The 13676-nt window shown below is 44.8% G+C and overlaps 1 protein-coding gene across 1 annotated transcript in view; it reads left to right on the forward strand.

Annotated features, from left to right (window-relative positions):
• The window catches only part of ENTPD5 (ectonucleoside triphosphate diphosphohydrolase 5 (inactive)), a 54650-nt gene extending 41339 nt beyond the window's left edge, over positions 1-13311 (forward strand). The window contains 11 exon segments of the mRNA XM_037738555.1: positions 1295-1370; positions 1629-1664; positions 2272-2360; positions 2662-2741; positions 3971-4030; positions 4984-5087; positions 6857-6997; positions 7614-7670; positions 9102-9217; positions 12373-12411; positions 12414-13311. Coding sequence (XP_037594483.1) covers positions 1295-1370; positions 1629-1664; positions 2272-2360; positions 2662-2741; positions 3971-4030; positions 4984-5087; positions 6857-6997; positions 7614-7670; positions 9102-9217; positions 12373-12411; positions 12414-12506 — 891 coding nt within the window. The 3' untranslated portion in view covers positions 12507-13311.
• Positions 13312-13676: the final 365 nt, after the last annotated feature.

The raw sequence follows: 13676 nt of genomic DNA on the forward strand, positions 1-13676 counted from the left end.
AGTAGAGGCGGGGTTTCACCATCTTGACCAGGATGGTCTCGATCTCTTGACCTCGTGATCCACCCGCCTCGGCCTCCCAAAGTGCTGGGATTACAGGCGTGAGCCACCGCGCCCGGCCTTTTTTTTTTTTTTTAAAAAAAAGTCTCACTCCATTGCTGGAGTGCAGTGGCCCGATCTCGGCTCACTGCAATTTCTGCCTCCCGAGTTCAAGCGATTTCTCATGCCTCAGCCTCCCAAGTAGCTAGAATTACACCACACCCAGCTAATTTTTGTATTTTTAGTAGAGACGGGGTTTTACCAGGTTGGCCAGGCTGGTCTCAAACTCCTGACCTCAGTTTTACAGGGGGATTACAGGCGTGAGCCACTGTGCTCAGGCAACATCCATTTTTAAAGCACCATTCTGGCTGCTGTTTTGAAAATAAACTGAAGGATGGGGGAGAAAAGTGGAGGAGGCAAGAGCAGAAACTCTCTAGCTGTGCTTCATCCTGTTTACTTATCTGTCTTTTCTTTAAAAGTTTGTTTATAGATCTCTTAACTGGTTTTGCCTGGTTGCAACAGTCCATAGGTGGTCATGTGATATGTTTCATCTCATCAGACATGAGAACAGCAAACAGACTAGAGTTCTTCCTGTTCCTATTTGGAGAATTCTTTTTTCTTTCCCTTGATAATTATATAATTATATAAACATAAGACATAACACCCATATCAGTGGCCTATATTATGGAGATGTAAGATGTTTTTGTAAGATTTTCATTCCCATCTCCTGAAACAGGATTCCTTAAGTCTAGATCTGGAGTCTCCCCATACTCTAGAGGCCCTAGTCATGTGCCAAAATCTGACAGGAGCTGGTAGTAGGATGCCTCAGCCCTTAGGTGTGAACTCCTTCACCACGGTGGGTTCATGTCAGCTTATCTAAGGAATGGAGTGGGAAGGCTCCTCCTAGTTTCCAGTGTATGTCCAGGTAGAGTTCATCAGGTTTAGAAAGTTACAGGGTCCTGGTTTGAGCTAGGGTTAAATGTATGCCTTTCCCTAGGTTCAGTTCACTTATATATTTAGATAGTTTGATTTAGCTTTACTTAAAGTCAAAGGAATCCCTATGTTTGTGTTTTTGCAAGAAATTGGTAATGGCTGGCCTAGTTTCTTCTCTCATTTCTTAGGGCAAAGGAATGAGTTTTGCCAAAATTTTATCTAGGGAAAATGGAGTCATTTTCTAAGTCTTATAGGATGCTGTCAAAATATGGAAATCTATTTTATTGCCTTAGGGAATCCTTTTTTAATTTTCCTTTTTCTCTAGGTAAAGGAGATCTTCAGGAAGTCACCTTTTCTGGTACCAAAGGACAGTGTTAGCATCATGGATGGATCCTATGAAGGTGGGAGAAGTGTTGATATGTGTTCCAGTGGGAGAGAGGCAGGGTCAGTGAAAGATCTAATCAGAGGAACTGGGGCCAGGGACAGGGTCCTGAAGAGAAAGGAATAAACAGGAGGAATGAGAAAGCAGGAAACAGAAGACAGGGAGAAGGAAACATGTGCTGTAGACTTGAAATTTAGAGAGAAAAAAAACAAGGATAGGTCAGGAAAGAGGAAAAAAAAATGCTCTGGGATGTAATCTTGTCTATCTTTCTTTTTAGGCATATTAGCTTGGGTTACTGTGAATTTTCTGACAGGTAATACATCCTCAAATTTACCTTTAGACCTTAACTAGCTTTTTATATGCATAGTCAGAAGAGTGAAAAGTGCTTTCTTTCATTCTGTATTGTTTCTTTTTCTTTAAAAAAGGAAAAGAGGCTGGGTGTGGTGGTTCATCCCTGTAATTCCGGTGCTTTGGGAGGCTGAGGTGGGCAGATCACTTGAGGCCAGGAGTTCAAGACCAGCCTGGCCAATATGGCAAAAACCCGTCTCTACCAAAAATACAAAAATTAGCTGGGTGTGGTGGTGTGTGCCTGTGGTCCCAGCTACTTGGGAAGTTGGAGAATCACTTCAACCCAGGGGGCAAAGGTTGCAATGAGCTGAGAGCAAAGATTGCACCACTGTACTCCAGGCTGGACAGTAGAGCAAGACTGTCTCAAAAAAGGAGACTTCAAAATAAAAAAATAACCTGCTTCAAGGCCTCTGCTGCAACGAGAGTCCTGAGTTGACATTTACTTGCAACTTTGGGGCTGGGGAGCAGTGGAATATTTATGGAATACCTTCAGTGTGTGATAAGAGCAAGTGAGACAAGTGTTGGGCTGCCCAGGTTGTGAAGGATATTTAGAGCTAGCTCTCATTTGACAGGTCAGCTGCATGGCCACAGACAGGAGACTGTTGGGACCCTGGACCTGGGAGGAGCCTCCACCCAAATCACGTTTCTGCCCCAGTTTGAGGTGAGTCGTTTAATGAAGATCTGGTTAGAGGTGCACTTAGCAGGCATATCATGGTGCCAAGAAAGTGGCGCCTGATTTTCAGACAGCAGCTCTACCACAGTTAGGCAGAGTCAGTTAATAACTGGGTGAACATTCCCTTGCCATCTCACCGTTAATCCCTTCAGTTCCTCAAGCCTAGTGAGATTAGCAGCTTAATCTGTCTTCGTCTCTGATTTTTTACTGGGAGGGACGGGATGGTGGTGTGAACATCTTCAGGTAATTACAGATTCTGAATAGTCTTTTTGCTTTTTCTGATTTGCAGAAAACTCTGGAACAAACTCCTAAGGGCTACCTCACCTCCTTTGAGATGTTTAACAGCACCTATAAGCTCTATACACATAGGTGAGGAGGGGGCAGGGAAGAATAATATTTCATGTTGTATGATTCTCCTGATTTTTCAAAGCATTCTCAAGTCTGTTATTGTATTTGATCAGCAAAAACAAAGTCTTTGCCAATTCCCTAAGGCCTATCAACTGAAACCCAAGCTACTTACAAGGCCCAAGGAACCTAAGCCTTCTCCATTCTTGGCCTTAAAATATATGACTTAAGAGTCAAAAGTTTTTGGCTGGGTGCAGTGGCTTCATTTCTGTAATCCCAGCACTTTGGGAGGCCAAGACAAGTGGATTACCTGAGGTCAGGAGTTTGGACCAGCCTGGCCAACATGGTGAAACCCCCTCTCTACTAAACACGCGAAAATTGGCTGGATATGAGTGTGCACCTGTAATCCCAGCTTCTCAGGAAGCCGAGGCAGGAGAATCGTTTGTACCCGGGAGGTGGAGGTTTCAGTGAGCCAAGATTATGCCACTGCCCTCCAGCCAGGGCGAAAGAGCAAGACTAGTATGAAAAAAAAAAAAAAAAAGGTCAAAAGTTTTCTCTAGACCAGGCACAGTGGCTCATGCCTATAATGCTAGCACTTTGGGAGGCCAAGCCGGTTGGGTCACCCAAGGTCAAGAGTTTAGGACCAGCCTGGCCAACATGGTAAAACCCTGTCTTTGCTAAAAATACAAAGGTTAGCTGGGTGTGGTGGCACACACCTGTAATCCCAGCTACTGAGGAGGCCGAGGCAGGAGAATCACTTGAACCCAGGGGGTAGAAGTTGCAGTGAGCTGAAATTTCACCATTTAACTCCAGCCTGAGCAAAAGAGCAAAACTCCATCTCAAAATTGTCTAGGGAGAGGACACTTAAAGAAGGCCCAGGCAAAGGTCCTCCCCAGCTCCTTTGAGCTAGCTTTCCGATGTTCAGAATACAGCCTGGAATTTGATCCCAATTGGGACTGGGAACTAAGCTAAAGAGAGCTTTTCTGGGAATGGTTCCTAGTGTGGGACCCTAGGAATTGTCAGTGTCTCTGGCCTTTGAATAATAACTATGGGGAATTCTTTCTGCATAGCCTTCATCCAAACTGTGCAGAAGTTACCCCTTGTTCACCACAGGAGATGAATATGTCACAGAGACAGAACAAGGTTTTCATCTTTCCAGAGGGAAACGGAAACCATGTTACTTTTGAAAGAGGTAGCTTTAGGCTAGAGAACTTCAGGACCAGCATGAAATTGGCCAATCCTGTATTTTACAGTTACTTGGGATTTGGATTGAAAGCTGCAAGACTTGCAACCCTGGGAGCCCTGGAGACAGGTTTGTCTGGGTACCTGTGCCAGGTGGGGGATGGTGAGGGTGACACAGATAACTCTGCTTGCTTCTTCCCTTCCTTGATAGCCATTCTGTGGAGGAAAAGCTTATCCTGAATCAGGAAGCAAATGTTATATAATGGACCTAATAACAGCAAATTCCTTTTCTATTTTATAAGTTTAGAAGTTTTGGTGTATATTATTAGCCATTTTTAGAATGAAGTCTACTTGTACAGGGGAACAGCCTATGTCTAGGAGGCTGAAGTGTCTGCAGAAATCCCAGGCTTTAAGAATACATTTGGCAGGAGCTTGCTCAAGCCCTGAGCTTTTACGTTGGAGGCACAGGAAGCAGGGTCTCTTCTACATGCAGGTGGAACAACTGAGTAAGTCCATGTCTTCACAGCTGCACTCAGGCAGAACTGGGTTCAGTCCCAGTGTTGTCATTTGAGGCACATTAGTTAAACCTATCTGTGTCCCTTGCCTCACATTAAATGAGAATTTGCATTTAAGGCAGTTTGTACAGTAAGCTATTATTGGAATGACATCTATTTTGCATTTCGGAGTTTACAAAACATCTTCAAGTGTATTTCATTTAAGCCTCTCAGTAACCAGTGAGGAAGGTAGCATAGCATTTCTTTCCTGTTTTTAGAAAGGTGTGGGAACTTACTCTGTTGTAGGTTTTGGATCTCTTTGAGATGTAATGAAATCCACGGACCCCTTTGGCAAAAGCACATGTGCATGAAAATTTGCTTCTGGTTTCAGGGGGTTCACCACCCCCACAAAGCCTATCTGTGAATCCTGAGTTAAGGATTTCTGACACAGGATGTGGTCAAGGAATGAATTTCATAAGATTTTAAGGCCCAGCCGCCATGGTGATTCTTTTTCTCCTCACTGGCTTTTTGCTTGCCTTCCTCCCTCTCTCTGACTTACTTACCTCTTACCTTGTGCCCTGGATTCCTTCAGGGACTGATGGACACACTTTCCGGAGTGCCTGTCTACCGAGATGGTTGGAAGCAGAGTGGATCTTTGGGGGTGTGAAATACCAGTATGGTGGCAACCAAGAAGGCAAGTGATGTTTTTTCACTAAAGTTACCTTTACAATGGAAGTTCTGGAAAAGTGCCACAGGAAACTTTTTCCAGAGCTCAAGAGAAGCATATCTTGTTGCAGGGACTTGTTCCAAAGATCTTGGTATGCCTCCAAGGACTAATGTGAAGTGACAGCAAACAAGGCAGCTGTCATTCTGCATCAGCCAAGTGTCATGGACCCATTAGATAACTTGCACTTAGCCAAGTGCTATGGTGCACATCTATAGTCCCAACTACTCAAAGGTTGAGGCAAGAGGATCACTTGAGCCCATGAGTTCAAGGCTATAGTGTGCAATGCCACTGCACTCCAGCCTGGGCAACAGAGGGAGACCCCACCTCTTACAAATTAATTAAGAAACCTATTTTAGCTGGGTGTGGTGACTCACACCTATAATCCCAGTACTTTTGGGGACCGAGGTGGGCAGATCATGAGTTCAAGAGATGGAGACCATCCTGGCCAACATGGTGAAACCCCATCTCTACTAAAAAATACAAAAATTAGCTGGGCATGGTGGCACGTGCTTGTTCCAGCTACTCAGGAGGCTTAGGCACGAGAATCGCTTGAACCTGGGAGGTGGAGGTTGCAGGAACCAAGATCGTGCCACTGCACTCCACCCTGGTGACAGAGTGAGATTCTGTCTCAAAAAAAAAAAGAAACCTATTCTAAGCCTAGGTCTAATGCAGCAGTGTGAAATCCTATTTAGTTAATGGTTAACTATTTAAAGTATAGTAAAACTTAAAACTGAGATAAGAATGATTTATTGGCCGGGCGCGGTGGCTCAAGCCTGTAATCCCAGCACTTTGGGAGGCCAAGGCGGGTGGATCACAAGGTCAAGAGATCGAGACCATCCTGGTCAACATGGTGAAACCCCGTCTCTACTAAAACTACAAAAAATTAGCTGGGCATGGTGGTGCGTGCCTGTAATCCCAGCTACTCAGGAGGCTGAGGCAGGAGAATTGCCTGAACCCAGGAGGCGGAGGTTGCGGTGAGCCGAGATCGCGCCATTTGCACTCCAGCCTGGGTAACGAGCGAAACTCCGTCAAAAAAAAAAAAAAAAAAAAAAAAAAATGATTTATTGAAGGTATACACCATAATATCAAGAAATGAGGCTGGGTGCGGTGGCTCACGCCTATAATCCCAGCACTTTGGGAGGCTGAGGCAGGTGGATCATGAGGTCAAGAGATCGAAACCATCCTGGTCAACATGGTGAAACCCTGTCTCTACTAAAAATACAAAAAAAATTAGCTGGGCATGGTGGCGCATGCCTGTAGTCCCAGCTACTCGGGAGGCTGAGGCAGGAGAATTGCTTGAACCCAAGAGGCAGAGGTTGCAGTGAGCCGAGATTGCACCATTGCACTCCAGCCTGGGTAACAAGAGCAAAACTCCATCTCAAAAAAACAAAACAAAACAAAAAGAAATGAACTTGAATTTCCAGTGAAGGAAGCAGGCGAGCCCTTTAGCTACTTGTTTATAAATGCTAAGGAATGTAATGCTAGGCAGTAGCACGAGGTTGGCCATGGTTTAGTGAATACAGATTAGGCAGGAGAGTGGCCATGGAGAAGCAGAGCCATGAGGCTGCAGACGTTGCTCATCTTTGTTTTGAAGCCTCTTGTCCGGAACCTCAGCCTTCTCCTGCTTTCTTTGACCCTTCTGCTGTTCCCTCATTGTTTCCAGCAGCTCACCTCAGAGAGCGTCCCCTTCCCCCAGCACTGTTCTCACCTTGCCCCTGTGCACCTTTGCCTGGCAGGGGAGGTGGGCTTTGAGCCCTGCTATGCCGAAGTGCTGAGGGTGGTACAAGGAAAACTTCATCAGCCAGAGGAGGTCCAGAGAAGCTCCTTCTATGCTTTCTCTTACTATTATGACCGAGCTGTTGACACAGACATGATTGGTGAGTTCACCCCAGGTGTCAGTCCAAAGAGGAAGGTAGACAGGGCTGTGGTGGGGAAGGTCAAGGAGAAAGAGCACTTGAGGTGCTTGTTGGGGTGATTGCCCACTTCTTCTCAAGTACACTCGAACAAAAGGGTGGAAGTGACTTAGAATCTTTTGGAGGTGAGAGATGACTGAAACAACTATATGAGGTCTTTTTTCTTTTTAACATGCTTATTGAGGTATAATTGGCATAGAATAAGTGTACATTTACAGTATACAATTTGTTTTGTCTTGTATATACCCATGAATCCATCACTACATTGAAAATAATAAACATATCACCCCAGATTTCTTGCTGTCTGTTTATGATCACTTTTCTTCTTATCACAAAAGTAGTATTTTTTCTTAATTGTGACAGTATATGTATATGATATGTCATGGCCTGAGAGATATGAATTAATTGCCAATTGTGTTTTATGGGTTTTTTTCATTGTGGTTAAATATACATAACATGAAATAGATTACAAATAAAATAGGGTGCATAGATTACATTATGTACATGTATATAATGAATTAATTTCCTTATGCTTCCTTGAAGGTATTTTGATATCAGCTAATGTTCTGTTTTATTTCAGATTATGAAAAAGGGGGTATTTTAACAGTTGAAGATTTTGAAAGAAAAGCCAGGGAAGGTGAGTATCGAGGGAAGCCCTTGAAGGCAAGCCTATGAGACTGCCTGCCAACTCTAGTGACCAAAAGCACCTCAGTCAGCTCAGAAGGCGTGTCAGAAGACTGGTTTCAGCCAGGTGCGGTGGCTCACGCCTGTAATCCCAGGACTTTGGGAGGCCGAAGCTGGCAGATCATGAGGTCAAGCGATTGAGGCCATCCTGGCCAACATGGTGAAACACTATCTCTACTAAAAATACAAAAATTAGCGGGGCATGGTGGTGCGCACCTGTAGTCCCAGCTACTTGGGAGGCTGAGTCAGGAGAATTGCTTGAACCTGGGAGGTTCAAGAAATTGTAGTGAGCCAAGATCACACCACTGCACTCCAGCCTGGGCAACAGAGCGAGACTCCAACTCAAAAAAGAAAAAAAAAAGAAGCTTTAGGGAAATGGTGAAGACCTTCTACATTTCTTGCTTTCTTTTTTTAATTGAAATAGTGTTATCAGTATTAATGAAACACTAAGCATCAAAAGACATGGGAAATAGCAACAGAGGCTTCCTTGAGAGACTCAGTCAAAACTACAAATGAGAGGTAGGCACAGTGGCTCGAGCCTGTAGTCTCGGCCAATTGGGAGGCTGAGGCAGGAGGATCGTGTGAACCCAGGGTCTTGAGGCTGCAAGGAGCTGTGATCATGCCATTGCACTCCAGCCTGGGTGACAGCATGAGACCTTCTCTCTAAAAAAAAAAAAAATTAATAAATTTTTAAAAATTAAAAAATAAAATGCAAATGATCTTATCCAGTAGCCCATAATAGGGTTAAATAATATTTTCCTGTCTTCTGGGCCTCAGCATTAATCATAGATAAGGGACTTAGAACTAAGCCCCCACAATAGGTCATAGAAACTTAAGCAAATAAACTAGAGCCCATGTAAATTTGAATAGATAATCAAAGCAGAGATGTGCAAGTTCTTAAGAAGCTACAGTCTTCCAGAGGCAGGCAGTGCAGTCTAGTCTCTGAATGCCTAGGCGTTACCCAAAGGGAGACTTCTGCGTTACTTATTCTACTTCTTCCCTCCCATCTTCTCTTTCTGAGACGGTCTTGCTCTGTCACCCTGGCTGGAGTACAGGGGTGCAATCTCAGCTCACTGCAACCTCTGCCTCCCGGGTTCAAGTGATTCTCCTGCCTCAGCGTCCTGAGTAGCTAGAATTACAGGTGCACATCACCATGCCCGGCTAATTTTTGTATTTTTAGTAGACATGGGGGTTTCACCATGTTGGCCAGGCTGGTCTCAAACTCCTGGCCTCAACTGATCTGCCTACCTTGGCCTCCCAAAGTGGTGGGATTACAGGCATGAGCCACTGCGCCCAAGCCTGCTTATTATACTTCTCAGAGAAAATCCTACACTTCTCAGTTAGTTGCAAACTTGAACTCCACTGTTTACTGTCACTTTTTCAGTGTGTGATAACTTGGAAGACTTCACCTCAGGCAGTCCTTTCCTGTGCATGGATCTCAGCTACATCACAGCCCTGTTAAAGGCTGGCTTTGGTTTTACAGATAGCACAGTCTTACAGGTAAGAGACAGGACACCAGAGTCCCATAACTTCTTCTTTTGTGGGGGTTGAGAAGGAGTAAGAACTTGTTCAGTAATCAGAGTAGCTGGATGTGAAATTATAAGGTATTTTTGTTTGGGCTATGGACAAAGTACTGTGCTGGGCACCAGGAATGTGGGAAATTACCTCCATGTAGTGGTAGCCTCCGAGTATATTACCAGGCAAGCTATCTCAGAGGTCACAGAACAGAAAGACTAGGAGCCGAAATTTAGATGCCAAGTCACATGGTTGATATATTTATTTTTTTGAGACGGAGTCTCTTGTTGCTCAGGCTGGAGTGCAATGGCATGATCTCGGCTCACTACCTTTGCCTCCTGGGTTCAAGCGATTCTCCTGCCTCAGCCTCCCAAGTAGCTGGGATTATAGGCATGCGCCACCATGCCCAGCTAATTTTTTTTTATATTTTTAGTAGAGATGGGATTTCACCATGTGGGCCAGGCTGGTCTTGAACTACTGACCTCAGGTGATCTGCCTGCCTTGGCCTCCCAAGTGTTGGGATCGCAGGCGTAAACCACCATGCCTGGCCTACATGGTTTATTAAAACAATTTAGAACTCAGGATGAGAGGCAAGGGGAAAGAGATGGAGAGGTAAACACACAAGACATGGTGTAAGCAGGATGGAGTGCCCTGCTTTTTGAATCCTGGGTTCCGTTTGTCCTGGGTTGGTATGTCCTGCCTATCTCTGCTGCTGCTGGAGTCGTTACAGGTACTAGAGATGTAGTTTGCTCATGGGAGCACAAAGACAAAAGGTGCCTGAGGCTCCCACACAAACTTGCCCTATTTGGAGAGGCCCCAGGGGGCAGACATACCTGGCCAGTAGCATTAGCTCAGACTGTAAGATGGGTTTTTTTTGGCAGAGGACGTGAGGGACCAAAAGGGTGTCACCAGTGAGTGGCTTATTTAAGGCCTCATGAATACTGAATGCCTCATGCATATGTCATGTGTCGTATATTTCATGTGTGCCTCATATATTTAGTGCCTCTTGAATCTTAGGTCTCTGTCCTGTTTCTCTCCATCTGTTTGAGTACATGCAGGCTCTGCTTTATCTGTAGTAAGTTATTTATCCCCAGTTTTGGGCACAGTGATTAGGCTCAATTATATTAGGTTAACAGAACAATCCACTGGTTTACAAACTTTTTTTGATGATGGTGGGACCTTTATTCAACAAAAGCTTATGTAGAGTATCAGTAATACGGCTGGGCCTGGTGGCTGACGCCTGTAATCCCAGCACTTTGGGAGGCCAAGGCAGGGGGATCACCTGAGGTCAGGAGTTCGAGACCAGCCTGGCCAATATGGTGAAATCCTGTCTCTACTAAAAATATAAAAATCACCTGGGCATGGTGGCGGGTGCCTGTAATCCCAGCTACTCAGGAGGCTGAGACAGGAGAATCACTTGAACCCGGAAGGTGGAGATTGCAGTGAGCCGAGATCACGCCACTGCACTCCAGCCTGGCAACAAAGAGTGAAATTTCATCTCAAAAAAACCACAAAAATTCGTAATACAAAACTGGTAAAAGTAGAGCTATTCTAATTGAAGCAGAGATTAGAGGCCTGAAACTCCTCTATCACTTGGCCTCCCTTTTTCCTTTGAGGCATTTCCAAGAAACCACTAAAAATTGATAAACACTAATCCTCTTTTTTTTTTTTTTTTTTTGGTGGGGAGAGGGAGTCTCGCTCTTGTCACTCAGGCTAGAGTGCAGTGGTGCAATCTCGGCTCACTGCAACCTCTGCCTCCCAGGTTCAAGCAATTCTCCTACCTCAGCCTCCTGAGTAGCTGGGATTACAGACACATGCCACCACGCCAGCTAATTTTTGAATTTTTTTAAGTAGAGATGGGGTTTCATTATGTTGGCCAAGCTGGTCTCAAACTCCTGACCTCACGATCCACCTGCCTCAGCCTCCCAAAGTGCTGGATTACAGGCATGAGCCACCACGCCCAGCCCCTCTTCTTACATAGTTAAGGTATTTGGGTCTAAAGTTTTGCATAAGGCTTAGAATGTCTTAAATGTCCTGTTTGGTTATTTTTTTTTCTTTTCTTTTGACACAGTTTTGCTCTTGTTGCCCAGGCTGGAGTGCAATGGTGCGATCTCAGCTCACTGCAACCTCCACCTCCTGGGTCCAAGTGATTCTTCTGCTTCAGCCTCCCAAGTAGCTGGGATTACAGGCATGTGCCACCACGCCTGGCTAATTTTGTATTTTTAGTGGAGATGGGTTTCACAATGTTGGTCAGGCTGGCCTCCAACTCCTGATCTCAGGCAATCCACCCGGCCTCCCAAAGTGCAGGGATTATAGACATGAGCCACTGCTCTTGGTCTTTTTTTTTTTTTTTTTTTGGAGACAGGGTCTTACCCTGTCACCCAGGCTGGAGTGCAGTGACATGATCTCAGCCCACTGCAACCTCTGCCTCTGGGGCTCAAGCGACCCTTCTACCTCAGCTCACCGAGTAGCGGGGACTACAGGTGTGTGCCACAAGTCCTGGGTAATTTTTTTGTAGAGATGGGGTTTTGCCATGTTGCCCAGGCTGGTCTTGAACTCCTGGGCTCAAGCACTCTACCTGCCTTGGCCTCCCAAAGTGCTTGGTAGTACAGGCATAAGCCACTGTGCGTGGGCCCAGGTTTGGTTATTATTAGTGCTTAGAAAAGGCACCTGCTTACATAGTAGGAGTTGAGAAGCTTTGTTCTTTCCTACTCCTAAATCTCTTCTCACCTCCTGATCATGCCCTCCCTTTCTACCACATCTATTACCATTACAAGTTGTCTTATCTGAAATTAGTGAATCAGAAAATAAAGCAGGGGATACTTTGTGTAGTTTCAAGGTTAAGAAAACAGTTCAGAATATTGTCTGTCTAAAGTATCTCTCTAGAAGGCCTGGAGGGCCATGACCTGGGCCAGAAGCATTCAGTTGAGAGATCAGAATGGCGGATGTAGGGGCAATGGCCAATGGACCATGGCCGGAGGGAAACTGTTATAGTGGGAAGCCTGCAAAGACTGGCTCCTGTCAATTTTACCTTGGTTTGCCCATGTGGTTATTCTTTGTCAATGTTGTCTGCCCAAGAGCTATGCTTGCGAGAGTTGGAAATTGGATGAAAATGTGAAGACTTTTTTTCTTCTCAACAGCTCACAAAGAAAGTGAACAACATAGAGACAGGATGGGCCTTGGGGGCCACCTTTCACCTGTTGCAGTCTCTGGGCATCTCCCATTGAGGCCACGCACTACCTTGGAGGCCTGCATTTGCCAACAGCCTTTTTAAGGGGAGGAGAGAGGACTTAGCTTCTGAGCTAGTCTGGGGACATCCTGGACTTGAGCCAAGAGATTTAGATTTAATTAATTTTACACATCTAATGTGAACTGCTGCCTAACCACTCGAATACACAGCTGGCACCAGAGCATCACAGAGAGCCCTGTGAGCCAAAAAGTATAGATTTGGAACTTCGTCTTTGAGAGCCCAGGGATAGGCCCCTGAGAACCAAAGAAAAATATCATTTCAACCCTTTGAGTGCCTCATTCTGTTGAATATTTACATTTTCCTCTTAAATGGTAAAGTAAGCCTACTATTGCAATCCCATTATCTATCAACATCAGTATTTTTTTCCTCCCTATACAGTGCCCTGCCCACCCTCATCTGCACCCACCTCCCCCGAAAAAGAAAAAAATACCTGGTTTTGCTTTCCATATATATTTCAACAACACAAAAGGGGACCGTATCAGAATCTGTGTGATCCTATTCTGTGTTAGCTCCAATCAGCCAGCTGAGAGCCATCCTGAGTATTATAGGATGGAGAGTAACTCCTAACTGTGCACAGACTATAGCCTTAAGGAGGCCAGCTAGTCTCTGGGGACATGTTTTGGGAGGGTGTGGCTGCCTCATGTAGCCTACCTTTTCTTTAATCAGCTTTTTATCATTCAACTCTGGGATTAATAAACATATCCGACTTTATGGGTATGTGTGTATTCAGTGCCAGTACCACCTCCCAGGCTAATGTGTTAACAGTGTTTTCTATAATTCTAAACTCGTTTTCTTTGTATTTCTAAGAAATACAAGTAGACCCTAACTTCTGGTCTGTGGTGAGAGGTCAGTGTCTGTGCTATTCCTGGATCTATTATTTCAGTTAGCCCTTTTATTCTCTTCGTTTATAACAGTACCTTCCTGTGCTGGCCCCTGATCAGTTTAGCTAATATCCTCTGAATTATTTATCTAGTTCAGAGTTTCCAACACCGTTCCTGACAAAGCCCCACTTGGATTTGGTTGGCGCTCTTGGCCCACATCAGTACACTGGACCAACATTTCCAGGGAGAACCATATTTAATGTCCCTCATGTTCTTTTTGAATCAAAGTGGTCAGAGCTCTTGATTGTGAATTATTTATCCCAAATTCATTACCTTGCATTTTTTTTTTTTTTTTTTGAGACGGAGTCTCACT

The sequence above is a fragment of the Cebus imitator genome, unplaced genomic scaffold (assembly GCF_001604975.1).
Source record: "Cebus imitator isolate Cc_AM_T3 unplaced genomic scaffold, Cebus_imitator-1.0 Scaffold54, whole genome shotgun sequence".
Lineage (NCBI taxonomy): Eukaryota > Metazoa > Chordata > Mammalia > Primates > Cebidae > Cebus > Cebus imitator.